Raw genomic sequence first — 26996 nt, 5'->3', positions numbered from 1 at the left:
CCCTCCGCAGAGTGACTGGTTCGCCGTAAACCGACGCTCTTTGAATCCAGTCGTTTAAGTATGTTCCAGAAACTCTCGGCTCTGCCGCGAGTACACGGCCATTGTAGAAAAGACGGCTTTATCTGCAGTAATGGTCTGAGGTCACAGGGACCATATTTGGAGCAGGGCGGGAGGGAGGCCTTCTCCACATGCAGCTACGGTGTCGTCGGGCCCGTTCCAAGCCCCCAGGTCAGGCCGGGTAATCCCGGCGCAGGCATCTGGCCGTACCTTTCCTTCGGCCAGGACACAACCCTGGACTTGGAGCCGGCCCACCCCGGCTGCAGCCTCGTGAAAGTCACGTCCCCTCTTGCCCGTCCTCTCGGGTTCTCTATGGTTCTCGTGGTGCCTCTACTCTAATTCTAGTTCCGGTCTCTATGGCGGCAGCAGAGGCAGGAACGGTTGTAGGTCGGCCGAATTAGCCGCCTAAAGGCCAATGAGAGTGGAGGAGTGAAAGAGTATTAGCCAATAGAAACTAGGAGTTGTGGTCAGGTGGTGAGATTGACAACACTACTGACCAATGAACGGTGCTTAGGGCGGGTCGCTCTCAGGGCTTATCCCGCCCGTCCCGCCATTCTCGCTAGTTCGATCGGTAGCGGGAGCGGAGAGCGGACCCCAGAGAGCCCTGAGCAGCCCCACCGCCGCCGCCGGCCTAGTTACCATCACACCCCGGGAGGAGCCGCAGCTGCCGCAGCCGGCCCCAGTCACCATCACCGCAACTATGAGCAGCGAGGCCGAGACCCAGCAGCCGCCCGCCGCCCCCCCCGCCGCCCCCGCCCTCAGCGCTGCCGACAGCAAGCCCGGCACGACGGGCAGCGGCGCAGGGAGCGGCGGCCCGGGCGGCCTCACATCGGCGGCGCCTGCCGGCGGGGACAAGAAGGTCATCGGTGAGGACCGGACGTGGACGGGGGTGGGGCAAGGAGGGAAGTCTGGCGGCGGAACCGTTACCCGAAGCGGGGCGAGTCGGCGGGCGCGCGGCCGGCGGGGACCGACTCGGCGGCGCGCGGTCGCCCCTCCCCCAGGCCCCCCCACTCGCGCCCTCGCGGACGCTGGCCCGCCCGGTCCGCGTGCCCGGCAAGCGCGCGCGCGCGCCGCCTCCCGCGCCCCCTGCGGACCCCGCGCGGCCGCGTGCCCCTCCCCCTGTGCGGCCGCGCGCCGCCGACCGCGTGTGCGGCGGGGTCCCTCCCCTCCGTGCCCGCCAGCCGCGTGCGCCCGGGCCCGCACGCCGTTGTTCCGTCCCCCACCCGCTCCCTTCCGCGTGTACCCTGAGGGCGCGGCGCGCCGCCTACGCAGGCCGGAGTGGGCCGGGCGGCTTCCCCCTTCTCACGTGCTCGCCGCCGCCCGCGGTCCCCGCGCACACCCAGCTCGGGCCCGCGCCCCGGGCCTGACCCAGGGCCTCTGTTGCGGTGGGTTCACCCACGTGGACCGCGCGGATGGCCGGCGGGCCCTGGGGAAAAAGGCTGTCAGGTGGCCATGGGTCGCTGCCAGGGAATGCGTGAGCCACCGGATGCTGAAGCGTGGCGGTTTTGAAAAAGGACGTCTAGTAATTGTGGGTTTTTTTCCTCTCTCCTTCAGCAACGAAGGTTTTGGGAACAGTAAAATGGTTCAATGTAAGAAACGGATATGGTTTCATCAACAGGTGAGGTGACCGCCGCTGAAGCCCTGTCCTGCCTCTTGCATTGCTCTCCTCCATCTGTAGGCTTTAGGAACTTGGGGTTGTTGCCGCTTGTGTAGGTTGCCACCCCTGGTGTAGTGGTAGTGGGGTTTTGTTTTCCTTGGTGAACGAAAGGATTAGGAGACCCAGAGATTGTCTTTGTTTTGTAGCTAAATGTTGATCTCTAGCTAACTTGAAAGATACAAAGCGATTTAAAAGGCAGGCGGAGTGAGTGAGCCATCTCTTAACAGTTAGGGCGAACTGAGAAAGCTAAGATCTGGTGTGATTCTGTTAGGCTTAGACCCCTCGCATTTTTATCCGTCATTCTTTTCTGTTACTGAAATTGGTATTAGAAAATGTGAGCCGCTGTTTATTATGTAGGTTATTTACAACTTGTTAATCTTTGGAGGTAACATGATTTGACAATGCAAGTATGTCATTTTGACTAAGGTCTTACTGCCTTATTCCTCCGACTTCCTTGTCTCTCCCCCCCCCCCCCCCCCCCCATCGTACCTGTTAAAGCTTTGGTTGTAGCTTACGGTGACCTTAGTCCACGATTACATTATTCTTTGTATTTGAAGGCAGAGCTGCAAAGTGCATCTTTAGGATTAATCCTTGGAGTTGTTTGTAGCAGTAGGATGGTGACTGCAGTTCACTCAGTGCTCTTCGTGGTCCCTGTCAGCCGGGCATCTTTTCCAAGATGGCTGCCCAGGCTGGCAGTGCGGTTACAGGGTGTAGAGCACTGTGCATGCTAACAGCAGTGTTGGCCTTACAGGTATGATGCAGTCATCTTAGCATTTTCTTACACCCCTATTACACTGGATGTTTGAAAGAACTTCAAGAGTAAGAAGTAATACCAAATGTTTCTGAAATGGACACTACTGAGGGAAACCAAGTGGGCAAGATCAAGCCTAGACACACAATTGGCTGGCAAAAACCCATTAGTTACTTAAACGCTCAGAGAGCAAAAGAGATGGTTAGCATTGACGGTCTGTTTTCCACGTTTGCAGCTGAGGGGAAACATTTTATTTCTTCCAAAATCTTTAGGAATTTTCCATCTGTTCTTACACTGCCTTGGGACAGGCCAAGGCCACATTTTCTCATCAGCTTTTTGATAATGGGTTACTAGTGAGGAAGGCAGGGACTGCTTTGATGCCAGTGTTTGACCACTTTTTAGGTGATCTCTGAATTTGTTAGTATTTCAGTCTTACTCTGATTCTCCTTTCTGGCCTCACCCTTAAACCAGTGGTTTTTGAATTTGTGTGCTTACCTTGAAAGGGTAAAAGTGCACATTCCTGAGTTCTTTCTTCTCAGCTTTAGATTCATTGGGTCTGGAGTACATTTTTTAAGGAGAATTCCAGGTGATTATAGCTTGTGAACCTCAGTTTGAGAAACACTGCTTTTGACCTTTGACCCAGTGTGGTGATAGGCTATCATAGGTGTGCCTATTAGGAGTGATCTATAATTTGCAGCCTTTTAAGTAATTTGTGTGTTTTAAAGATTGTAGCATATATGTGCCTTCTGTTCTGCTGCATTTGTTAAATGGATCTAGATTATATTTGTAAGTAAACAATTGATAATCCAAGATAAAAGCAGTTCTTCGGGTTCTAAGTTTTTTCTGTGAGATACCATTCCTTTATCCGTCTAACTTGTAATCAACTCTTTGATCATCAGATAGGGCAAGTTAAATGTAAGTTGGCTTTTAATGATCCTTTGTTTGGATTGTCTTAACCACAGATTGTCAAACTAACTGGTTCAAATAAATGTGCTTCACATTTCTAAACTGGTCGTCTCAATGATTCAGAGACTTTTGAACAAGGCACTATAAAACCTAACAGAAGTTAAGTCCAGGAGAGGTGTACCTTGCATAAGGGAAAATGTATAGCAAGTGGTTCAGGGCTGGAGGCACCTGGCTTTCCTGAGAGAGAGAGAGAGTGTGTGTGTGAGATGGGTGCTGTTTTTGAGGATACAGTGTATGGGATGATTGGTATAGCTCTAATTTTAATCTTGGGATTCTATGAACTATGTATTTTAGGTTCTTAAGTTTTTGCAATTTGTTAAAAATACATTTTAATGTAAAAGTCCCCTTTAAAGGAATGTATTTTCATGATAAACTTTTTTCAGTCTGTTCTTATTTTTTTAAGGATTGTATTGTATGAAAGGTGCCAGATAAATAAGACTGTTAATTTTAACACAGCAAATTTTTTGGCTTTGTTTTCTTAGGCTATGTAGTCTAGGAATTCATTGTTATTCCTTTGTGTTCTGTGACTACGAAAGATAATTGGATTATGTGACTAGAGGGGTTTATTAACCTCCAGAATTATTTTTTATTTTATAATGAAAAACTTCACTCAAGACTATTTGAGATAGCATTAGAAGGGTGGCATGGGGTCAGTGTTTTCAGGGTTTGATTACTCTGATTTTGAATCTAGAAACTGTTTCCTCTTTTGCTTCCAGGTGATGAGGATTAATCCATGCTCACCAAATTTAAGAAAGATTGACATGGATCAGTAACAACTTATTTTCCAGTTGGACATGCATCTTTTAGTGACCAGAATAGAAATATTTTTCTGTTATCCAGAGTAGTTAAAATGCTAAATTAATTGTAAGGGGTGGCCAAGAAATTTGGAGCAAAGAGAATCAAATACAGAAGAGATCACAAACTGGTAATGTGCCTAATCTGTGAGTTTTTAAAGAGCAACTATTTTAGTTTGGGGGCCTTTAGTTCCAAGTAAATGAAAATCAGCTGCCTTGAGTGTTACCACCTGTAATTGGGGTATGCATTCTCTTTACCACATCTTTCAGGCTTAGTTTTCTCCTGTTGTTGACTTCCTTTCCTGCCTGGCCTCTGTTAATGCATTTGTGTTTATTATTTATTACCCAAGGCCTAGGAAAGGCTCAGCTGTCCCTCCCTAGAAAAATACTGTATCGTGGCTCTCAGGTTTGGTCTCCCTTTAGGGGCCCTCCCTATTGGGGATTTCATGTGTATATAACTGATTCTTCATTACAGTGGTGGTAAGAGTAGCTAATGTTTATCAACTATTTATGCTAGGAACTATAATAAATGCTTAAAGTCAACTAATGGATTTAATCCTTGACATTTCAGGTATAGGTACTATTCCATGGCACAGAAAGGTTGAGTAAACTTGCTCCAAAAAGTGTGGTTAGTAAGTAGCAGAGCTGGGATTTGAATTTATTTTCTCACATTGGAGTTTGTGTGCCCTAACTGCTGTTATGCTGTCTGCCCAGCCTTCAGTTTGTTTGTTTGCATATGGTTACAGATTGGGGTGGAGGTGGTATTCTTGGCCATTTGAAAGGCTCTTAAATGACGCCTAGCCGGTCACTAGGGCTCCTGTATGCTGCTCGTTCCCCATAGGAAAGCTTTCTGCTTCTCACTGCCTGTTCCATGTAGTTAGGGATTGCCATAATATAGTTCTAGTTTAGTGTGCAGATTGTCTACCTAATATTGGGAGGCAGTTAAGGAATTACAGGAGAGTACTAGGCTTTATCTTTAAATTCATTCTGTTTTTATATGATCTTTGAATCAGGAACCAGTTTTGCCTTTTAAATGTTGTTTAAAAGAGAGGAAAATATACAGCAAGTCTGTGACCCTACAAAGCCTGTTTTAAATATTTACTTGGCTGCACTGGGTCTTACTTTTCATGTGGAAATCTAGTTCCTTGACCAGGAATTGAACCCAGGCCCCCTTGCATTGGGAATGTTGAGTCTCGGCCACTGGACCACCAGGGAAGTCCCACAAAGCCTGTTAATTTTAAAAGTTTGTAGACCTGTAGAAAGATGATTGCCAAGCCTCTTAGGCTATTAAAGTCAAACTGATCATAGCTTGATCACATGGGAAGAGCCAAATCATAGGTAGTCTGTAACATAAATGAGTAAATGCTGTGGCACTAGAGAAAACGTGAAGATTTGATGGTGTGCTACGCGACTGAGTGATTTCACTTTCACTTTCACTTCAAGGGGGCTGGAGGCGTTAAAAGCCATTTGAGTGGTCCCCCAAGTCTGATGTGTCATTGGCAGTCTTTTCAAAAACAGACTGGAGTTCCTAAGACAGTGGCTTGTATGCAGAGCGCTCTAGGATTGATTCATGTGCTGGTTGTTAGGCACTGATTTGTGAGTTGGCCAGAAGTCATTTCACCAAGTTGTTGAGAGTTGAAGCTTTTGTTTTTTTAGCTATAGGATTATAAATTAATTTATGCTCTTGGGCATATTAAATTATTAATGGCTTGGTGTAGTGGCCTTCAGATAATGACATAAGAGCATTTATTGACATATGGAATGTCTCCTTTCGGGCAATACTGTGGATTGGCACCTAGTAAAAAGAATGTTTCCTAAAATTTGAAGTTGGCTACATGCTTTTTTACCTTCATTGCACTACATTAGGGACTTTGAAGAGCCTTTCATTTTCTTTAGATCCCTGCAGGACTTCCTTTTTCTTTGGCATTCTCTTAACTCAAAATGGCATCCCCTTTTCTTCAGTCTCTTGCTATCTGTGTGATTTCTTTCTCCTTGATGTCACTACTGTGTTATATGCTGAATAAGAACAAAATTATATCAGTAGTTTTAGATAGGTGAGAAAGCTGTGTTTTCATTTAAAAAATTTTTTCAGTAGTGAATAATGTTTTGTGAACACGAAGAAGTAGAGTAGAAGAATACAATACACATTCTCCTTGACTGCTGGAGAATGGAAGGACCAGTGTGTGATACATGGAATGACGCTGTTGAAATACTGTAAATCTGTGCTGTCCAGTACAGTAGTAGATACACACGTCTGTTGGGCATTTGAGGAACTGATTGTAAAATACTTCAATAGTTAATGTTGACCATAATATTGAAATGATCCAATTCATTTTACTTGTCTTTGCTTTTTTTTTTTTAAGGCTGCTAGGAAACAAACTTAGATATTTGACTTCACAAATAAGGCAACTTGCCCAAGATTATGTAGTTAATAATGGGAATAGCCAGGATTCCAACCTTGGCTCCAATGATTTTGGTAAGGAGCTCTTAACCTTTGTGTTCTGTATCCCATTTTGCCACTCTCTCCTCCTCCTTTGATTGATAGGCCTTAGGTTCAGTTCAGTTCCTCAGTCGTGTCCAACTCTTTGCGACCCCGTGAATCGCAGCACGCCAGGCGTCCCTGTCCATCACCAACTCCCAGAGTTCACTCAAATTCATATCCATTGAGTCGGTGATGCCATCCAGCCATCTCATCCTTTGTCGTCCCCTCCTGCCCCCACTCCCTCCCAGCATCAGGGTCTTTTCCAATGAGTCGTCTCTTCGCATGAGGTGGCCAAAGTATTGGAGTTTCAGCTTTAGCATCAGCCCTTCCAATGAAGGACTGACACCCAGGACTGATCTCCTTCAGAATGGACTGGTTGGATCTCCTTGCAGTCCAAGGGACTCTCAAGAGTCTTCTCCAACACCACAGTTCAAAAGCATCAATTCTTCGGCGTTCAACTTTCTTCACAGTCCAACTCTCACATCCATTCATGGCTGCAATCACCATCTGCAGTGATTTTGGAGCCCAGAAAAATAAAGTCTGACACTGTTTCCACTGTTTCCCCATCTATTTCCCATGAGTGATAGGACCAGATGCCATGATCTTCATTTTCTGAATGTTGAGCTTTAAGCCAACTTTTTCACTCTTTCACTTTTATCAGGAGGCTTTTTAGTTCCTCTTCACTTTCTGCCATAAGTGGTGTCATCTGCATATTTGAGGTTATTGATATTTCTCCCGGCAATCTTGATTCCAGCTTGTACTTCCTCCAGTCCAGCGTTTCTCATGATGTACTCTGCATAGAAGTTAAATAAGCAGGGTGACAATATACAGCCTTGACGAATTCCTTTTCCTATTTGGAACCAGTCTGTTGTTCCATGTCCAGTTCTAACTGTTGCTTCCTGACCTGCATACAGGTTTCTCAAGAGGCAGGTCAGGTGGTCTGGGATTCCCATCTCTTTCAGAATTTTCCACAGTTTCTTGTGATCCACACAGTCAAATAGATGTTTTTCTGGAACTCTCTTGCTTTTTCCATGATCCAGCGGATGTTGGCAATTTGATCTCTGGTTCCTCTGCCTTTTCTAAAACCAGCTTGAACATCAGGAAGTTCACGGTTCACATATTGCTGAAGCCTGGCTTGGAGAATTTTGAGCATTACTTTACTAGTGTGTGAGATGAGTGCAATTGTGCGGTAGTTTGAGCATTTTTTGGCATTGCCTTTCTTTGGGATTGGAATGAAAACTGACCTTTTCCAGTCCTGTGACCACTGCTGAGTTTTCCAAATTTGCTGGCATATTGAGTGCAGCACTTTCACAGCATCATCTTTTCAGGATTTGAAATAGCTCCACTGGAATTCCATCACCTCCACTAGCTTTGTTTGTAGTGATGCTTTCTAAGGCCCACTTGACTTCACATTCCAGGATGTCTAGCTGTAGGTGAGTGATCACACCATCGTGATTATGTGGGTCGTGAAGATCTTTTTTGTATAGTTGTTCTGTGTATTCTTGCCACCTCTTCTTGATATATTCTGCTTCTGTTAACATACTGTAGTATGGAACTGTGTTTGGTAATTCAGCTGCCGTATTAGACTGAGTGGTGGCAGCCTTCTAGATAGAAATTCTTAAGAGTAGACCATGTCTTATTTTTATTTCTGGTGCTTAGCACAATGCCCAGTTAGCTAGCACAAGTAAATACCCAACGTTATTAAAGAACTGAATGAGGCCTTTGGGTTTGCTGTTCTTTCATTGTCAGTCCTGTGGCTATGGTAGATCAGAGGAAGACCTAATAAGGTGGAATAATATGAAAGAAAAGACTTTGGAAAAAAGTTAAAAGTGGCAGTAATTGGGAATCAACAAACCCACACAGAACAGAACTGGTTTTATGTGGCTTGTGAGCAAAGAATGGTGTTTGCATTTTCCATGTGTTGAGGGTGGTGAGGGGGCAATATGCAGCAGAACCCTGGTCCAGTTACACAGAATATAACTGTATTGCAGGTGAGGATGTGTAGGGATACTCCAACCGGCTTGTTATTTATTACTGTCCTCTCCCAAAATTAGAGAAACCGTATCCTGTAATCTGCTTCTAAAGCAGAAATAGGTAGATTTCCAAACAGGTCCTTTTTGTGTTCTCAGCATGATAAAGACCAAGGCCTGTAGAGTCAGATTCTACCACTGTAAGCAGATGACTACATACTTCATTTTCCTAATTTGTAGAATGGGTGGTAATATAAATAAAAGCACCCACCTTGGTATTGTGAGGATTGGTATGGTAAAACGCTTGGCAAAATATCTGAAACTTAAACCCTCACAGTATAAGCTGTTACATATCTAAGCTTTTCCCCTGTATAACAAGTTGCAAAACTAGATCAGCTGACTAGATAAGTATTTGGTGAATTTTTAAAAATTCCTTTTACAACCCTAAAGTAAAATTCATAGACAGCTGCTTTTCTTTTTATTGTGGTGTGTGTTTTCAGTCTGTAAATACCTATTTGCAGCTACATTAGAAAAAATGATATATTGGCTACCCAGATACATGGGCAGCAGCGTTGATAGTAATGAAAAATCCCTCTCTTCAAAATTGCCCTTTTTTTTTTTTTTTTTTTAAGGAAATTTTAATGCATGTTAAAAGCATAAAGTACTTTTTTTCCCCCAAAACTCTAGTAATAAATTTACTAACATGGAAGTCCAGTACCAAATATCCTTTACCTTAGTCATCTAGCAAGTCTTATATCCTTTACTCCCATTAATGAAAGTAACGTCCCCCTGTCTTGGGAACAACCTTAGAGCTTGAAATTCAGTCATGTTGCATTTGAAAACTAGCGGTGGCTGTGGAATTGTGTGATGTATGTGGACCTGTTTGACAGATGGATAATCCAACTGGCTGTTAATTCCTACCTACGTGTTCCTAATACTCAATGGGGCTTCCCTGATGACTCAGTGGTAAAGAATCTACCTGCTGTTGCAGAAGACTCTGGTTTGATCCCTGGATTGGGAAGATCCCCTGGAGAAGGAAATAACAACCCACTCCAGTTCTCTTGCTTTGGAAATCCCATGGACAGAGGAGCCTGGCAGGCTACAGTCCATGGGGTTGCAGAGTCAGGCACGACTTAGTGACTAAACAATACTCAACTAGTTTATGAGGTCAATTTTCACTCACCCTGCCTTGGGTGGGGGGGGTGTGTGTGTGTTTGAAGATTTTAAATTAATCCTGTTTCTGTGAATGTTCTCGTGTTATGATAATCCCATGCTATATGGATTCTTTGGTGCATATACACTAGAATATTGAGTCCTTTCTCAACTCTGACCTACTGACAACAGGGTGGGTGAGTCAGTAAAGGTCTAGAAATGTTGCTCCTCCAGTGGTTCTTGTTATAATATTATCATCACATTAATTCCCAATCTCTAGAAAGTCAAATCATTCACCACTGCCCCCCTCACTTGTAACATCCATTCATTCACAGTTTTTCCCCTATTAAGTTTAAGAACGGTATCTCACATCTACTCCCTCACCCACACAGCCACAAAAGCTGGGTCATATTCTCCAGGTCTTTGAACTCAACTTGAATTTGCTAGTTGTTGGTTTTACTCATGTCCATGACTTCTCCACTGGGAACATCTTTCTCATTTTCTTTAATACTCAGGGCAAATGTTGCTTGCTTTAACACTTGTGAAGCCCTGAAGCAATATTTCAACCATGTTTGCTTAACAACAGACTAAAGATTGGTGTGGGTTTCGCAGGTAGTTCTGTGGTAAAGAATCTGCCTGCAGTGCCGGAGACCTAGGTTCAATCCCTGGATGGGGAAGATCCCCTGGAGAAGGACATGGCAACCCACTCCAGGATTCTTGCCTGGGAAATCCCATGGACAGAGGAGCCTGGTGGGCTACAGTCCGTGGGGGTCACAAAAGAGACAACTAAACAACAACAAAGATTGGTGTAAAAATGATGTCTTACAGTGAAGTAAAAGAGGGTTGTGTGCTAGTGAAAAGTTGCGTTCATCTTCATTTCCTTGGTTTTCTGGCACAAACAATGCTTGCCATGTGAATGATGTCGGTATTGGTAGTGTTCATATTTGTACACTGTACATATTTGTTCACTGTAATCAGTATTTTTACCAGCACTTTCTGTTCATGGCAAAGTTGACCAGAAAATACATGGTCCCCATGTACCCCAGGCCTTCAGATTGTATCCATGACCACCTCTGCTGTACTGTACCAAGAGATACATTTGTTTAAATTGTTAAATCTACATTTGACACCAGTATTTATTGCTTAAAGTCCATAGTTTATATTTAGGGCTCACTCCTGGTATTGTACATTCTATTGAGAATTCGGAATAGTAAAGATGAAGTAGGAAGGAAGCTAGTAATTGATGAGAGTATGTTCATGATCTCTTCTACTTTACTTAAGTTAGTAACCATGCTCTTAGAGGTACGAATGGCTTGTGCTGGAATACTTTTAGTGTTTAGTAGAATGAGAAGTGACAATATATGTTGCTAGTCACTTCTGTCCTCTTAATGGCTTTGTAGGTCACACTTTTTGTCTTTTTCCTTTTTTAATGCTTCTGAGGTAGGTGGTAAGACAGTTGTTAGTAAAACCATTGTGATTTACTGGTTGTGTTTTTGTTTTGATTCTTAATTTCCTTCCTAATGGCTGGTTGGCAGCCAGGAAAGTCTCTAGAAAGGGGAGGGGAAGGCTCAAAGGATCGAGCGCATTCTTAATCTTCGGCAACATGCAATGTAGTGTTCAATTTTCTAACTCGTTCTACTTGGTTCTGTCTTGCAGGAATGACACCAAGGAAGATGTATTTGTACACCAGGTGAGTGCTCCTGTGGCTGTTTATACTTCTGGCTCAAAACTTGTGAGAAGAAAAGGGTGTATGTCTTCTAAACTATTGTTGCTTGTAAAAAAGATTTATTAAGTCCACTTACCAAACAATTTAGTTCCCACAGGAAGAGGGGTAGTACAGCTTAAAAATGTGTACATTAAAACATTGTGTTGGCAGTTCACTTAATTAAAATAGGCCTTTCATGTTGGTATTCTGTTTTGTTAATAACTGTAGCTTTTTAAAATGTCGAATTTACTTGATTCCTTACACTAAATTTTCAAACCTAGTTTCAGACAAATGGAAAACCTCCATTAATCCAAATTCGAACTATACCGTTGCTGTCCATAACACACTCAAATGGTGTTAGAATTACCTCTGACAGATGACAGTAATGATGGGGGAAATAGGCCAAAGCTGCAAAATACATTGATTTTGAGACAAATGTTGAAAAACTGGACATTGTGGCATAGATCCTTCTGTTTGTTCTAAAGTACTTTGAATGGGTAAGATAGTTTTTATGTTTGGAGAATTTTTACCAGCTTGGAAAATTTAGAAATCCTTGCTAGTTTAAGGTTAAGTGAAAGGGTGGAATGGCAAGGTTGGTAATTACTTATTAAATAGTTTTTAGATTAGCCTCAGTGTTTGAGAGGAAAAGACTGACAGGATAGGTGCTACATGCCAGACTTTCCTCCACAAGTACTATTTAAGGCAAGTATTTGGGAAAACTTTAAACATTAAGAAGTTTATTGTTTAAGTAAGCTGCTGCCAAATGAACAGTAATACTTCGACCTTAAGTATATCATAGGCTTCATTGGACTTAATTTTCTTCATAGGAATGCAGTGGGTAGGAAAAATGTTTAGGAATGCATACTTCTATGAATTCTGCCGGGGGCAGGGGGTGGATTTGTTTTATTTTGTTTTTTTACTAAGACTATTGAAATATTATTGACTTGTATTGAAAATCGCTCTTTAAGAACTTTTTAGCCACTGTACTGTGATGTAGACATCAAAAGACAAAGTCAGTCTCCACACTCGTGCCTTTATTCAGGCAGGTGTGAGCTTGGCTGGCAGCATACTTCCTTGGAAAGGCTGCCTTAAGTTGGTGTTGTGTAGCTCTCTGCATTGACCTGTAGACCACTCAATGACAATTGAGGGGGAAACCAGATCAGTTTCTAGGTACATCCAAAAGCCTGTTCAGTAATCCCAGGGTCAAACATTAAGTATGGAAACATTTAAATTCTAAACAAATACAGGACTGCTCAGGCAAAATATTGTATTAAAACAAATGTTTGTTTTATAAAATTGAATACCAATACTTAATCTGTTTCTTACTTCCTTCTGCATATTCAAAGGAATTTGCAGACTTGGGTACAAGAGACAGACAGCAAGGCTTGCCAGTCTTGCTGCCTTTGGGCAACAGTGAAGGGTCTGGGAATGTGAGGAGAGAATTGATACTGACCAAAATAAGAGCTTGGGATTTTAATTAACCCATATTTCTGCTATCCCCTATGACTGCAGATAATTGAGAGTTACATGAAAGGTATGAAAACTTTGTGACAGTTTAGATGACAGATGAGATCAATTATTTGGCTGAACACATGTCACCCACTTGTACCAACCCACAAGTTGTCACCGATATGCTTTCCTCTTTATTTTGGAGGTGGTTTCAACATTTAGTTGTTTCTTAGGACTTTGGCTGCTCAGGTCTTGGTGGTGTTACAAGGAGACTGCAGTTCTGGGCAACTTGAGCTTAATTGGCTTCAGATTTATTGGTTGTCCTGCCTCCTCTGGAGTGGAAATGCATGGGTGATCCCGTAATGGATACCGCTGTGATATAGTAGAATGAACATGGGATTTGGAGTCCCGAGACCTGGATTTAGAAAAGTCCATACTCTGCCACTTACTTTGTGACCTTGGGCAAGTCCCCTGACTTTTAAAGCCTGTTTTATTACCTTAAAAGAGGAATGAATAATGATGCCTCACATCTTCATAATGCGATTGAGTGGGTAATGCATGAAAGTACTTTATGGAAGTATTACAAATGTGATATGTTATTCTTCCCCTTTAGTTTTGTTATACAAGTCTGGAGAATGAGTAACAATGAGAGATACAATGTATTCTGGGGAGGTAATAACCAACAGAATATTAAAAAGTGTCATAGTTAATTCATGGGAATTGCATTTCCATTGAAGTATTCCCACAATCAGGTTGGAAGGGATTTTGGCTGACATTTGTAACAGAGTTTGATCTGGTAACACAGGGACAAAGTTGGTTTGGTCAACTTTGAAGCATCCAAAACTAAACTCGCCTGTCATCTAAACTGGCCCTGTGTGGGGCTAGCTTCTACTATTAAGTGCAGTCTTTGGGGATAGGTGGATATCCTCATTTTGTTCAAAGCTACATATAATGCTTTTGCAAAAAGCATTTTAAAATACATGTTTATAGTTGTGTTTGTCTTGCGTGTTAAATTACTTGTTTTAGTTTGGAAAATAGTGATAAAATGCTGGGGCCTTGTAAGATTGGAGTATTTTGGTTGAGGTTGGGGGTTAGCACTGGTCCTTGTTTTCCTAAATTTATTGATGGTTTGGTCTTACTTAAAGCTAATTTTACGTGTATATCCAAGTTAAAATAATATTGACTCTGGTACATTTTAAATGAAAAAGCACATTATTCTCCCCTGTTAATCTATTTTTGGAATGTGATATTACTAGACTGCCATAAAGAAGAATAACCCCAGGAAGTACCTTCGCAGTGTAGGAGATGGAGAGACTGTGGAGTTTGATGTTGTTGAAGGAGAAAAGGTGAGGATGCTTTTTGTGTAAAGGTTTGACTTGAGTATGGAAATATTTTGGAGATCTCATCCATTAGGATGGTGGCTCTAAGGTGGATGGATGGGTCAGGTGACCACTTGAACACAGGTGCACCAACCCTAACGTGCTGGCTGCAGATAGAGGGCTACCTCTTCAGAACAGTGAGGAACTAGTGTTTAATCATTTCAGTGCACCCCTGGCCACAGAGACCCTTTGTATTTTTTGTGTAAGTTTTGTTGCGTGTACTTAATTCCGTTGTCACTATCACTATATGATGGCTTTTTGTAGGGTGCGGAGGCAGCAAATGTTACAGGCCCTGGTGGAGTTCCAGTGCAAGGCAGTAAATACGCAGCAGACCGTAACCATTATAGACGCTATCCACGTCGCAGGGGTCCTCCACGCAATTACCAGCAGAACTACCAGAATAGTGAGAGTGGGGAAAAGAATGAGGGATCGGAGAGCGCTCCCGAAGGCCAGGCCCAACAGCGCCGGCCCTACCGCAGGCGGAGGTTCCCACCTTACTACATGCGGAGACCCTACGGGCGTCGACCACAGTACTCCAACCCTCCTGTGCAGGGAGAAGTGATGGAGGTAAACGTGCTTTTATTTACTTTTAACTGCTGCTGTCTTGAGACTTTTGTCTGCTTGGGTTTTTACACTAATGTGAATGGAGTAAAATTTGGCTTGGTTTCCGTTCCCTTTTCAGGGTGCTGACAACCAGGGTGCAGGAGAGCAAGGTAGACCAGTGAGACAGAATATGTATCGGGGCTACAGACCACGATTCCGCAGGTACGGTTTGCATTTAAGATTGTTTCAAGCATGTATTATGACTCAGCAGCAGCATGCTTCTTCTTCAGGCTTTTTCAGTCATTTGTCTGTTAACGCTTCACATTTTCTTTCATCAGATGCCTAAGAGGTGAACCTGAAGTCAGTTATCTTTGAGAATGTGTTCTTTGCATCTTTGCTGGCACTGATTAAAAACAGCTTTATAGATGTGGTCTACTTTTTGCAGTTGGTTTTGTTGTTGTTTTACTCTAATGAGGGTATGGAATTTCCCATTTCTGTCCTTTAACAGGTAAGAGAATAGTAGTTTAAACTGCATTGTATTATAACTTTAAGACCTGATTCATTGGGAGGGAGAAAAGTAAAGGTAAGCATACCTTTTTAACAGAAGGTGTTTAATTATTAGAGGAATTAGGGTAGAGCTTCACGGGCCAGACAGGTTTAATGCATATATGTAGTAAAAGGTCTTTAGATATTGAGTCTCCAGATGTGATCCCTAAAACTAACAGGTAGCATACTATTCTAAACCTAGACACAGATACCTTGTTCAAATACTGCAAACAATCACAATATCAGCTCTTAAATAGTGATAAATGTTTATCTGTGATAGTGATAAACGGTCTAAAATAGGCTTTCATGCTCTGTCCCTTTAAATCCCAAGGGCAATATACTTGGTCTACTTTTTGTTACGTTGTAGAACTTTTCCAATTTTCTACCTAGTTTCCTTGGTGTGTTTTAAAACAGCACATGAATTTTTGTTGAGTGCTTCAGTTTTACTTCGTGGTCTCGTTTGAATATATTATAATCTATCGATGAATGCAGGGCTTTCCAAACTATTTAGTCAGGAATTTTTTGTTTGAGTAGTAAATGACACATGCTACTTATAATCCAGGGGGTGAAATGATTGATGCAGATCCAAGAGCAAATTGTGAGAAATCTGAGATCAGTATAGCAGGAGTTTTGCTGAAAGGAAGACAGATGGGGTGGCAGTAAAGGGAAAGGAGTCATTAAGAAAGGATTTTTTTTTTTTTTTTTTTTTTTTTTTTTTTAAAGAAATAAGAGCTTATTTGTAGGCTAAAAAATGCAATTTTTAAAAAAAGGATACTTGTCAGGGAATTATCTGCTGCAGCTATCTTCAGTTAGGATTGGGTTTGGTCCATGTAATGGGATATCTTTTGCTGGGAACCGTGAATGTTGCATGTTTAAAAAGCCGGAGTTTTGGGGTACCAGTGTGTTGGTGAAGTCAAAAGGAAAGGGGTGAGAGGTTTGGGACAAATATGTGAAATTATCTGTAGAAGAGAAGTAGGGGAAATCAAGTAACAGTGATCACAAATTTAAAGTGGGTCCACCAAACATGCTTATGTTTTTGCAGCCATTTTGAGCAGCAGCCTCAGATTAAGCAGTTAGATTTGTTCAGCATTTGTCTACTCAAAGATACTGGGTTTGGGTTTGATGATAATCTTTAGTGGTAGACGTTATACTTGGAGAGAAAGGAGAGAAGAGGATTAAGGAAGCGTTAAGGTCGCAAAGAGTCGGACTGAACTGAAGAGACAGAATGATTGATAGGATTGTTGGATTATAGGTCCTAGTGGACATAAGAGTGGGAGAACAAGACTCCTGGAATACACCAGGAAAATAAGTAAAGGGTGACTAGAGAGTGGAATGCTTGAAACTGAGAGAACCTAAGTAGCAAACAAGAATTGCATGGGAGGTAAAGTGGCCACCTCATGCGAAGAGTTGACTCGTTGGAAAAGACTCTGATGCTGGGAGGGATAGGGGACAGGAGGAGAAGGGGACGCCAGAGGATGAGATGGCTGGATGGCATCACTGACTCGATGGACGTGAGTCTGAGTGAACTCCGGGAGTTGGTGATGGACAGGGAGGGCTGGCGTGCTGCAATTCATGGGGTCGCAAAGAGTCGGACACGACTGAGCGACTAAACTGAACTGAAAGAATCTAAAAGCCGATGTTATATGGAACTGTCATGATAATTACAATAGGAAAAGGGTAGTAAAATGGAACATGACATTAAGATTTGAAAGGTGGGGTTTTAGAATTCAAAAGGCTACAGGGGAGGGCCAGGGCAGTTTTGCCAGACTGGTCAGGAGTTCCCCAAAATGTGGGAAAACTGTTTCAGGAGAAGAGGTGTGGTGGGGGCTGCGGGGGTTGGTGGAAGATTGGAGGGGTTAGAGGTGAAAAATGGAATCTTAAATAGTTAGAGCTGGGATGACCTACACGTGTGTAAAAGATATGCTGATAATCTTGGTGATTAAAGTGTGTGACTCTGGTTTTTAGTGTATTCACAAAGTTATCATGTCTCCCCTCCAAAAGAAAAAAAAGGGCTTGTATTCATTAACAGTCATTCTCCATTCCCCTGTACCCCAGCCCCTGGCTACTGCTTTCCTTATCTCTGTATTTGCCTAGTTTGGACATTTTTGTGTCTAGCTTTGACCTCGTGTATTTTAGTCATTCATGCCTTTATCATTAGTACTTGATTTCTTTTTATGACCAAATCAGGTTCAGTTGTATGGATATTACATTTGTTTTTCGTTAACTTGGTTGATGGGCATTTGGGTTATTTTCACATCTTGTTGTGAATGTTAAAATAATGCATAATGGATATTGTTTTGGATACAGATCTAGAAGTAGAACTGCTAGGTCATTTAGTCTCCAAACTGCTTTCCAAAGCTGCTGCACCATTTTATAGTCACACCAGCCAGCAATGCATTGGGGGTTTCTCCATCCCCTCCCCAATATGATTGTTTTCAGTCTTGGGATTATGGCTCTCCTGGTGTGTATGAAGTGGTTTTGATTTGCCTTTCCCAAACTAATGGTTGCTGTGTACTTTGATTTATATGAAGATAATACCTTTTCTCTGGTTTTGATTTCTGCTTTTTTTTTTTTTTAAACAAATATTCATCTATAAAGGTTAGCACTTGTTTCCAAACCTGGTTACTTTAATACCCGTGTTTTTAAATAGCATCAGGGTGTTGATGGTGTTGTACAGCTTTAGTCCTTCCATGGCTAACTTTGGAATAGCTTATACTGTGCGTATTTTGAGTAATATAAGTGTGTTGTTGTTCAATCACTAAGTCGTGTCCAAGTCTTTGTGGCCTCATGGACTGCAGCACTCCAGGCTCCCCAACCTTCACTTAATTATCTATGAATATATTGGGTATATATATGGATATATTGGGTAATATGAGACTATTAAAAGCAGTTTTAAATGGTCATCTTAGTGTACACTTCCAAATCCTTTTACCAAGTCGTCATATTCAATTTGTGCAGTAAAAACCAAGTTTATTCTTTCAGTTTTGATAAACTGCCTGCACACCACTTGATAACAGAAAGGGCAGATGTGTTGACCCGTGACTTGATGAAAGAAGGCAGGTTTTATCATTGCAAGCTTCCACAATGTTCATTCCAGGGGCCCTCCTCGCCAAAGACAGCCCAGAGAGGACGGCAATGAAGAAGATAAGGAAAACCAAGGAGATGAGACCCAAGGTCAGCAGCCACCTCAACGTCGGTACCGCCGCAACTTCAATTACCGACGCAGACGCCCAGAAAACCCTAAACCACAAGATGGCAAAGAGACAAAAGCAGCCGATCCACCAGCTGAGAATTCGTCCGCTCCCGAGGCTGAGCAGGGCGGGGCTGAGTAAATGCCGGCTTACCATCTCTACCATCATCCGGGTAAGTGAGCCTCGATGGCCTTCTGGCCTCTGGGCAGTCATGAGTGTTGTCCATTAATGAAAGAGAGGAAAACCCAGTTCATCAGGTACGGTGTCTTCTACCCAAACTAATCTTAAGATGACTCGAATGTCATTTTGTTAATGAACTGTACGTCAGAGCCATACTCTGGCCTAGCTTTACATTGTATCTTTTGTATTAGGGCCTTTTCTTGGATGATTTTACTAGTAAGCTGGAGAAGGAAATGGCAACCCCCTCCAGTATTCTTGCCTGGAAAATTCTATGGACAGAGGAGCTTGGTGGGCTGTAGTCCATGGGTGTCATTAAGAGTCGGACGTGACTGAGCGCACACACAAACAGCAGTGAGCTGAGGAAAGTCTTGCTAACCTTACCCTAACAAGTAATTACACTGTGATATTCTTCATTTTCAAAAATCAGTGGGGTAGCTACTTGGATTAAAAACGTAGGTGATGATGACCAGTATGGTCTGTTTGAGGAACCTGGTGGCTTTGGCATTACATCATCAATTCTGAAATTAAGAGGATTCCCTTTTTACTTGATTCTAGGAGACCTGTATTGTCTCTGTTTGACTCTAGAATTATCATTTTCAGCCAGTGAGACTTTTTCCACCTATTTTGAGTGTCAAAAGGTCGTTCAGAACCTACGAGTAAACCATTCTTATTATATAGCAGTGCCCACTCCTGTTATGAACTGCTGTGTAAAGGTAAACCAGTATGAGATGTGTTAATACCTTCCCTACCTAGCTAATTTGACCTGGAGCAATTTGATATACTAAAAGATTGCAGTGAACTATAGAAGGTAATTAAAAAACTTTTTTTTCTCTCTCTCTTACAGTTTAGTCATCCAACAAGAAGAAATGAATATGAAATTCCAGCAATAAGAAATGAACAAAAGATTGGAGCTGAAGACCTTAAGTGCTTGCTTTTTGCCTGTTGACCAGATAACTAGAACTATCTGCATTATCTATGCAGCATGGGGTTTTTATTATTTTTACCTAAAGACGTCTCTTTTTGGTAATGACAAACGTGTTTTTTAAAAAAAAAAAAAAGCCTGTTTTTTCTCAATACACCTTTAAAGGTTTTTAAATTGTTTCATATCTGGTCAAGTTGAGATTTTTAAGAACCTCATTTTTAATTTGTAATAAAAGTTTACAGCTTGATTTTTTCAAAAAAAAAAGTCAACAAACTGCAAGCACCTGTTAATAAAGGTCTTAAATAATTGTCTTTGTTGTATATTTCTGCCTTGCTTCATTTTAGTTTATAAGGACTTAGCTGGTTATTTGCTTAAATCTCTGCAGATAGGTGATACTTCATGGTATTTACTCAAGGAAATGTTCTTAAAATGTGTAACCATTTGTTGAGTAGCATACCTGTCCTCACCAACTCCCGGAGTTCACTCAGACTCACATCCATCAAGTTGGTGATGCCATCCAGCCATCTCATCCTCTGTCGTCCCTTTCTCCTCCTGCCCCCAATCCCTCCCAGCATCAGAGTCTTTTCCAATGAGTCAAGTCTTAGCATGAGGTGGCCAAAGTACTGGCGTTTCAGCTTTCACATCATTGCTTCAGAAGAGTGAGTTCCTTTTACTGGGAGGCAGTGGTAAAGAGAGGGCATGTTCTAGTGGAGACTAACAGGACTGAGTTATTTCAGCCTGCAGATTGAAGGACACCCACCTTAGTTAGCAGATGTCTGCCACAGAGACTGCTGTACTCAGTAAACACAGCTCAGCTCCTTTACTTGGGTACTAGAGATGGTAACCACAAATGATGGAATGCTTGTGGGAGGGCTGCTTAAAGAATATAGAGGTCGGTGACATTCATTTTGTCGTCAGCACCCTTGTAACGTTAGCATGTTGTATATTTTATAGTGTCTTACTACTTTCCTTTATGGAATAATGACTGCTATCTAGAGACATTCTGGATCGTTCTGGCCAGTTTTCGAGACCTTGGGAATATACAGTTGACTAGAGGCATATCTGGGAGTCATGCAGTGCTGTGTGCCTGTTCAGAATGGGCTTGGCATTCACAGAACTGAGAGTTGCATTGCAGTGGTAGTTTTAGTTCAGGGGACCGGTGAATAAAGTGGGAAAAAATAGGCAAGTAGCTGGGCTAGTATCAGTTAACACCTTGAAATGCCTTTTCTGAAATTGGGACCAACTCTTTGGATGGTATGGACAATTGAGCACTGCTCGTGGTATGTAAAATCTGTTTTTTTTTTAACAGTTGCATGCATTAGGATATATGTTGTGGGAAACGATTTCAACATTGCTTATATAATCCAATAATGTAAGAATGTGATTTTGAAAACCATGGCAAGGAAGAAAGCTTTTTGTGATGTAGTCTTGCTGCCAGTGTTGCAAACAGAACACTGTTTTTCTCGGGTATTTTTCTCATGTCACCCAGCACATCGTGCTGAATTCACTATGTACGAGGACCAGAGAGCCTGGAGGGGCGGCGGCAGCAGCGCTGTGCCGCAGATTTCCTCTGACAGCTCTACCCTGCTGCCTACCCTTGAGTCTGGTTTTCCCACTGTAACAGTTTGAATACCTCATATTCCTGAAGACCTGCTTGGCTGGAGCACAGAAGGTGGTAAGGAAGTGAGTGCCAACTCAGTCAAATCAAGTTTGTTGTCTGTTTTGTTCCTCTAAAATTAATTTAGGGTGCTTTTGGTTTTTGATGAAGCTTGTACTGGATGGCCTAGGCAGTCAGGTAATACTTAAGGAATGGGTGCTAGTGGTGATAAACCAGAAGAGCTTGTAGTCAAGAATGGATCATTAGTAAAGAGCTAAAATTTATTTCGTATAATAAATACAGTAGTATCAAGGAAACGTGTGTAGAACTAAGTAACATTTTCGAAAATCTGGGAGGAAGCAAGACGTTAAAGCAAAATGAAGATTTACATGTTCATGGATATTGAGGATGATGTTAATCCATCTATTCAAATTCAATTTTTTTTTTTAATGACATTTTTGGGTTTTAGAAAAGATGAGAGATTGGAGGTTAGAGGAGAGAGAAAGATGTAAAATAGTTGTCTTAGAGAAGAGGAAAATAAGTATACCAAGGAAGTAGAACTGCCAGCAGGTGGAGGGTTGGGTTTCACCCGAGCTTGGCCAGCTGAATCCAACAGACGGCAGAAGAGTAAAGGTACACAAAGCAAATGCAGAGGGCTTCCCTGGTGGCTCAGTGGTAAAGAATCTGCCTGCCAGTGCAGGAAGTGGGTTCGTTCCCTGGTTTGGGAGGATCCCACTTGCTGCAGGGCAACTACAGCTATGAAGCTCACATGCTGCAATGACTGACGCCTGAACGCTCTAGAGCCTGTGCTCTGTAACAGGATAAGCCACCGCAGTGAGACGCCCATGCACGCACAACTAGAGAAAAGCCAACACAGCAACAAAGACCCAGCACAGCCAAGTAAGTTTTTTTTTTAAGTGAGTGCAAAGTTAAAGCTGATGCTATTGCCCTCAGCATCCACTTCCCCCATCCCCAGGTCTAGGAGGTGTATCCGTATTAGTGAAAGCCGATGAGAGCACACAGCTTGCTTTGGTGACTGGAATGAGTCTGAGTTGACACGGTTCCAAAGCGATCTGGTGGAGTAAAAGTACTAGTTTAAGGAAGCTGGAAGAACGAGATGCTGGCCTTAAACCAGCGAGCGTGGAGACCTGGGGCACTGGTGGTGACAGTTCGGGCTATGATCGTGTGTGGAAGATCGTACCGGAAGTAAAGGGTCAAAAATAGACCATGGTGTTCACAAGGATCCTGAGTGGTGAAATTCCCTCAGGTGTTGATAGAAGTAGGTGTGGTGAAGGCCCTGAGGGAGTGCTGCTGGAGAGTGAGCTGAGCTCGAAGGCATGGGCTTCGAGGAAGTTTGAATTTAAAAGTGGCAACGGTGTAATCAAATTAGCCCACCATCAGGCACCACAGTACTCTGGGTTTAGAAAAAGAAAGCACTACTAAAAGCTCAAAGAGAGTGTCCTCAGCACAAGTCTACTGAGAGGAAGGCTAAGAACATTCAGAAAAGCAGCTGGTGACTAAATCCACAGGGCGGGGCACAGCGGGGGTTTGAGAAACGATACTGAGTCAGGAGAGGAGAGCTGATAGAAATTTAAGGTAGTGGCACTGAATGGGAATTGAGCATCTGGCAGAGGTAAACAGGCAAGTATAGTTCATGACAGGCTCATTACTGAGGTTCTATATGGCACCAAGGCTGGTAAGGCTGCTTTTTGGCTGGGGAAGGAGCATTTGTTAGGAATTCCACCTCTCCCTGCTCTGAATGGCGCCTCAGATATTAGAGAGCCTGCTTAGATCCCTTCAGTCTGGCTGGCTGTCTTTAAAAGCTATAAATGATAAAAAGTCAACTTGTATAAATACCTATCCAAGTGATGTTTAGCACCTCTTACTGGCTTGGGGCAGCCAGCTATACAGCCCTTCTGTCTGGGCTGAGAAGCTGGTGATGTGTTTGTATATTATCTTTTTGTCTGGCTGTAGCTTGTGGGATCTCAGTTCCCTGAGCAGGGATCAGGCTTGAGCCCTCAGCAGTGAAAATGTGGAGTCCTAACCACTGGACTGCCAAGGAATCCAACGAATGATTTTTAAATAGGATAGTTATCATTTTAAGTTACTCTGGGACAGAAAAAGGGGACATTGTTGTAGAAGCCCAGATGAGATGAGACCATAGATAAGGCAGTAGGAAAAGGTCAATATTTGAGATGTTCTCAGAAATGGGGTTGCCAGTTTGAGGGGACTAGCTGAATGTGGAATGAGGAAGGGAATAATCTGGCGTGATTGTAGAATGGTGATGAAGATAGAGCTACTGCTAGAACGGGCTGCACAAACGGGAGGGTCTCTTTGCTTGCAATGTCTGGGGCATCCATAGGGAGGGTGTGGGAAGCAGATGTGAAGCAAAGGGGTGGGGTGTTGACTGCCCCATCAGGTGGCTGTTGAAAGCTGTGATTGTGGAGAATAGAGTGGAGGCCCAAAGATATGAGGAATCCAGGAAGGGGAGCATCACAGAATCATGGAGAACCAAGAAGTGGTTCAGTGGGCATCAAAGCCAAACAGTCTAAGAAGGGGGAGGCTGAAAAGCGTCCCTTGGGCTCAGCGGCAAGGAGACGAAGGGTGAGAGCAGGCTTGTGGAAGGGTGAGGGTGTCCCCAGACTGAGCAGGTGAGTGGTGATAAGGGCTGCTGCATGCTCAACCTTCCGTATCTCAGTAACAGTCCATCCTTACAGGTTCCAGCCAAAATCCTCAAGTCTCTCCTGACTTCTCACTTAGAACACTCCACATCCAACAAGTCTGCAAATCCTGTTGGTTCTGCCTTTGATATAGCCAGCATCAGACCACTTCTCACCACCTCTGTCCACATGGGTCCAGGCCTCTTGTCTCTCACTTGGATTGTTGTTATCTGCTAGATGAGCTCTCTGCTACCAAATTCCTGCCCCACCTGTCTCCAGCCAGTCCTCTTAAAAACTGTGTCAGACTCTGGGTCACTTCTCTGCTCAAAACCGTTGAGAAGCTCCCAGTCTCACTTTTGAACAAAAGTCAACACAGTGGGCCCCACTCCCACTTGTACTGCCTTCCCCCTGGTTTACACCGGCCTCACAGTTCTCTTCCTTGAATGTGCCAGCATATTCCAACTCAAGATTTTGACTTGACTTCTTAACAGGAAGACTCTTTCCTCCAGGAACTAAACGGCTTTCTCCCTCTGTTATTTCAGGGAAAGATTAGGAAGGCTTTCCCTGACCACTCTGTTTAAAATAGCAGCCCGTCTGTGCCCACATCTGACCTCCCCGCCCTGCTTGACTTTTCTCCATAGTGCATATCATTATAGGCTAATCAATAGTGCATATTCTCTTCGCCAGGAAGTAAAGGGCAGAGATTCTTGTTTGTGTTTTGTGTTTGCTTTTTCCCTGATACATCCAAAGATCTACAAGGGTACAGAGTAAAAAGCTCAGTACTGTCATTACGTTGGGAAGAAGTGGGATGACGGAAATGAGGGCTGCCGCTGGAAGGGCGAGATAAGCTAGTAATGTTAGACTGTATAATTTATGTGTTAGCCAAATAGATGTTCTTGAGAGTGACAGGGATTTGATTGCCAATTACACCGGGATGAAAAGACTGCCCGGGAGTTCTGGTCACTCCAGAGATAGCAAATTTGAAGGAAGGGTTTTTTTTAGGATGAGGAAACTATGTGGGGTTGGGGGAGAAGAGACCAAACAAGAAGAGCTTTGTGATTCTGTGGTGCAACCAAATGCCTCATTTACCCTGTGCATAAAATTCAGTTTTCATAGATCATTTTGAGATACCAGGATGGAAAGGTGATTTGCAGTCAGAAAACCTGACTTCCAATGAACTTGAGTCCTGAGTCCTGCCAATGAAAGTAGAGGTAAATAGTATCTACTTCCCAAGTTTCTTGCGAAGATGAACTAAGAAGAATACCTTATGTTTTGTTGTTCAGCTGCTAGTGAAGTGAGGTCACTCAGTTGTGTCCAACTCTGCGACCCGATGGACTGTAACCTACCAGACTTCTCTGTCCATGGGATTTTCCAGGGAAGAATGCTGGAGTGGGTTGCTGTTTCCTTCTCCAGGAGATCTTTCCCACCCAGGGATTGAACCCAGGTTTCCCACATTGTAGGCAGATGCTTTATCATCTGAGCCACCAGGGAAGTCCTGTTCAGCTGCAAAGTCATGCCCTATTCTTTGCAACCCCATGGGCTTCAGCATGCCGGGCTTCTCTATCCTCCACTACCTCCCAGGGTTTGGTCAAATTCATGTCCATTTAGTCAGTGATGCTATCTAACCATCTCATCTTGTCCACCCCCTTCTCTTTTTGCCTTCAGTCTTTGCCAGCATCAGGATCTTTTTCAGTGAGTTGGCTTTTGTCACCAGGTGGCCAAAGTATTGGAGCATCAGTTATTGCTCAGTAAATGTAGGCTGTTATTATAATAATTTTAAGTATCAACTTAGGAACTCTGAACACTGTAAACTGAAATTGTGGTGGCCCGAGTATGACTTGCAAATCTCTTAACTACAGTCAGTATAACTGACCCAAGATGCTTTGCTCTGAAATCTGCCACCATGTTTGCCTTGAGGCTGTGCTTTCTAAGTGCTCCCAAGCCAATCAATGAGTAAGCTCAGCAGAGTTTCTAACACAGTCCTGTTCCTGAAAGCTGTTGAACTCCTCTGACAGCTGACTGACTTAGACCCCATGGTAGTCTATGATTCTTCAACCCAGTATTCCTTCACTTAGGCTTGATGACTCCCTCAGCCCCCTGCCCATGTTTTAAAGGTGTTTCCATAGTAAACGTCTTGCATTTTAATACTGTTGTGGGGAGGGTGGGGGTCTACTGCTTGGAGAACCCAGACTAATACAAGCATCACAGAAAAGTAAGGAGGTGAGAAAGGATTCTGGGAGGATGACAGAGTATGAAGCACCAGGAATCTGTCCCCGTTATCTCAAGAAGTACACTGGTAGAATTGGTCTGATGTAACTGTTTTGAAGGCTTGCAACATCCAGGGAAGACATATGGTAAACTGAGATTAATTGGGGACTTTGGCTCTTCATTCAGCAGAGACTACCCAGCTCAGCCCTAAGGCATGCAGTTGTTCCTGGAGCACCTTGCACATACCTTGCAGCAGCCAAAGGGAGCAATAAAGACCCTGTCCCCTAAATACTGGGATTGTTCTGATTGTAGACAATCAGCTGTTTCTGATCAAGGAGATGCAAACACAAAGATAGCAGTTATTGTTGCACCTGCCCTCATTGTTGCAAGCCTCTCCCCTGCAGCTGAAGGGACTTTCAGGGAATATAAAAAGCTGGTGCCTCCCCCCTCTTCATTTTAGTCTAAAGGACAATCAAAAGCACCCACATACGAGGGTTGGGGGGAGATAGTCACTTCACATGCCAAAATGGTGCGGGTGGTGGGGGGAGACAGCTCAGAAATGACCTGAAGATACCTTGAATTTATACCTTAAGCTGATCCTTGGTATAGATACAACCTAGAGTAAAAGAAAATAAAAATACAGCAAACCCTGGAGAAGAGAGAAATGTGATTTCCAGGGTTATTATTAGTTTCAATGTCAAGTTTTTAATGACAATAACAAATCATAAGGCATACGAAGAGGAAAATATGGCTCAATCAAAGGAAAGAAAACCAACAGAAACTATCC

The 26996-nt window shown here is 43.1% G+C and overlaps 1 protein-coding gene across 3 annotated transcripts; it reads left to right on the top strand.

Moving 5' to 3' along the window:
* The first annotated feature begins 617 nt into the window (after nt 1-617).
* YBX1 (Y-box binding protein 1) lies at nt 618-20051 on the top strand. Of its 3 annotated transcripts, XM_055586176.1 has the most exons (8): nt 618-923; nt 1612-1675; nt 11486-11519; nt 14240-14329; nt 14627-14929; nt 15045-15127; nt 18549-18814; nt 19667-20051. In XM_055586176.1, exons 1-7 carry the CDS (start codon nt 758-760, stop codon nt 18781-18783), a joined length of 975 nt encoding a protein of 324 aa, XP_055442151.1. In that variant the 5' UTR covers nt 618-757; the 3' UTR covers nt 18784-18814; nt 19667-20051. The 3 variants fall into 3 exon arrangements, with proteins under 3 accessions (XP_055442151.1, XP_055442153.1, XP_055442152.1); XM_055586178.1 differs by lacking the exon at nt 14240-14329; XM_055586177.1 differs by lacking the exons at nt 618-923; nt 1612-1675 and adding an exon at nt 4530-4705.
* Nucleotides 20052-26996: the final 6945 nt, after the last annotated feature.

The sequence above is a fragment of the Bubalus kerabau genome, chromosome 6, assembly GCF_029407905.1.
Source record: "Bubalus kerabau isolate K-KA32 ecotype Philippines breed swamp buffalo chromosome 6, PCC_UOA_SB_1v2, whole genome shotgun sequence".
Lineage (NCBI taxonomy): Eukaryota > Metazoa > Chordata > Mammalia > Artiodactyla > Bovidae > Bubalus > Bubalus kerabau.
Note: the sequence above shows the minus strand (reverse complement) of the source record. Positions and strands in the feature narration are given on the sequence as shown.

What these genes read in the sequence shown, in the direction of transcription:
- YBX1 (XM_055586176.1), top strand. Translation starts at nt 758, where the DNA reads ATGAGCAGCGAGGCCGAGACCCAGCAGCCGCCCGCCGCCCCCCCCGCC. An exon ending in GGATATGGTTTCATCAACAG is followed by an intron (nt 1,676 to 11,485) that starts GTGAGGTGACCG and finishes TCTGTCTTGCAG; the next exon opens with GAATGACACCAAGGAAGATG. An exon ending in AAGATGTATTTGTACACCAG is followed by an intron (nt 11,520 to 14,239) that starts GTGAGTGCTCCT and finishes TGATATTACTAG; the next exon opens with ACTGCCATAAAGAAGAATAA.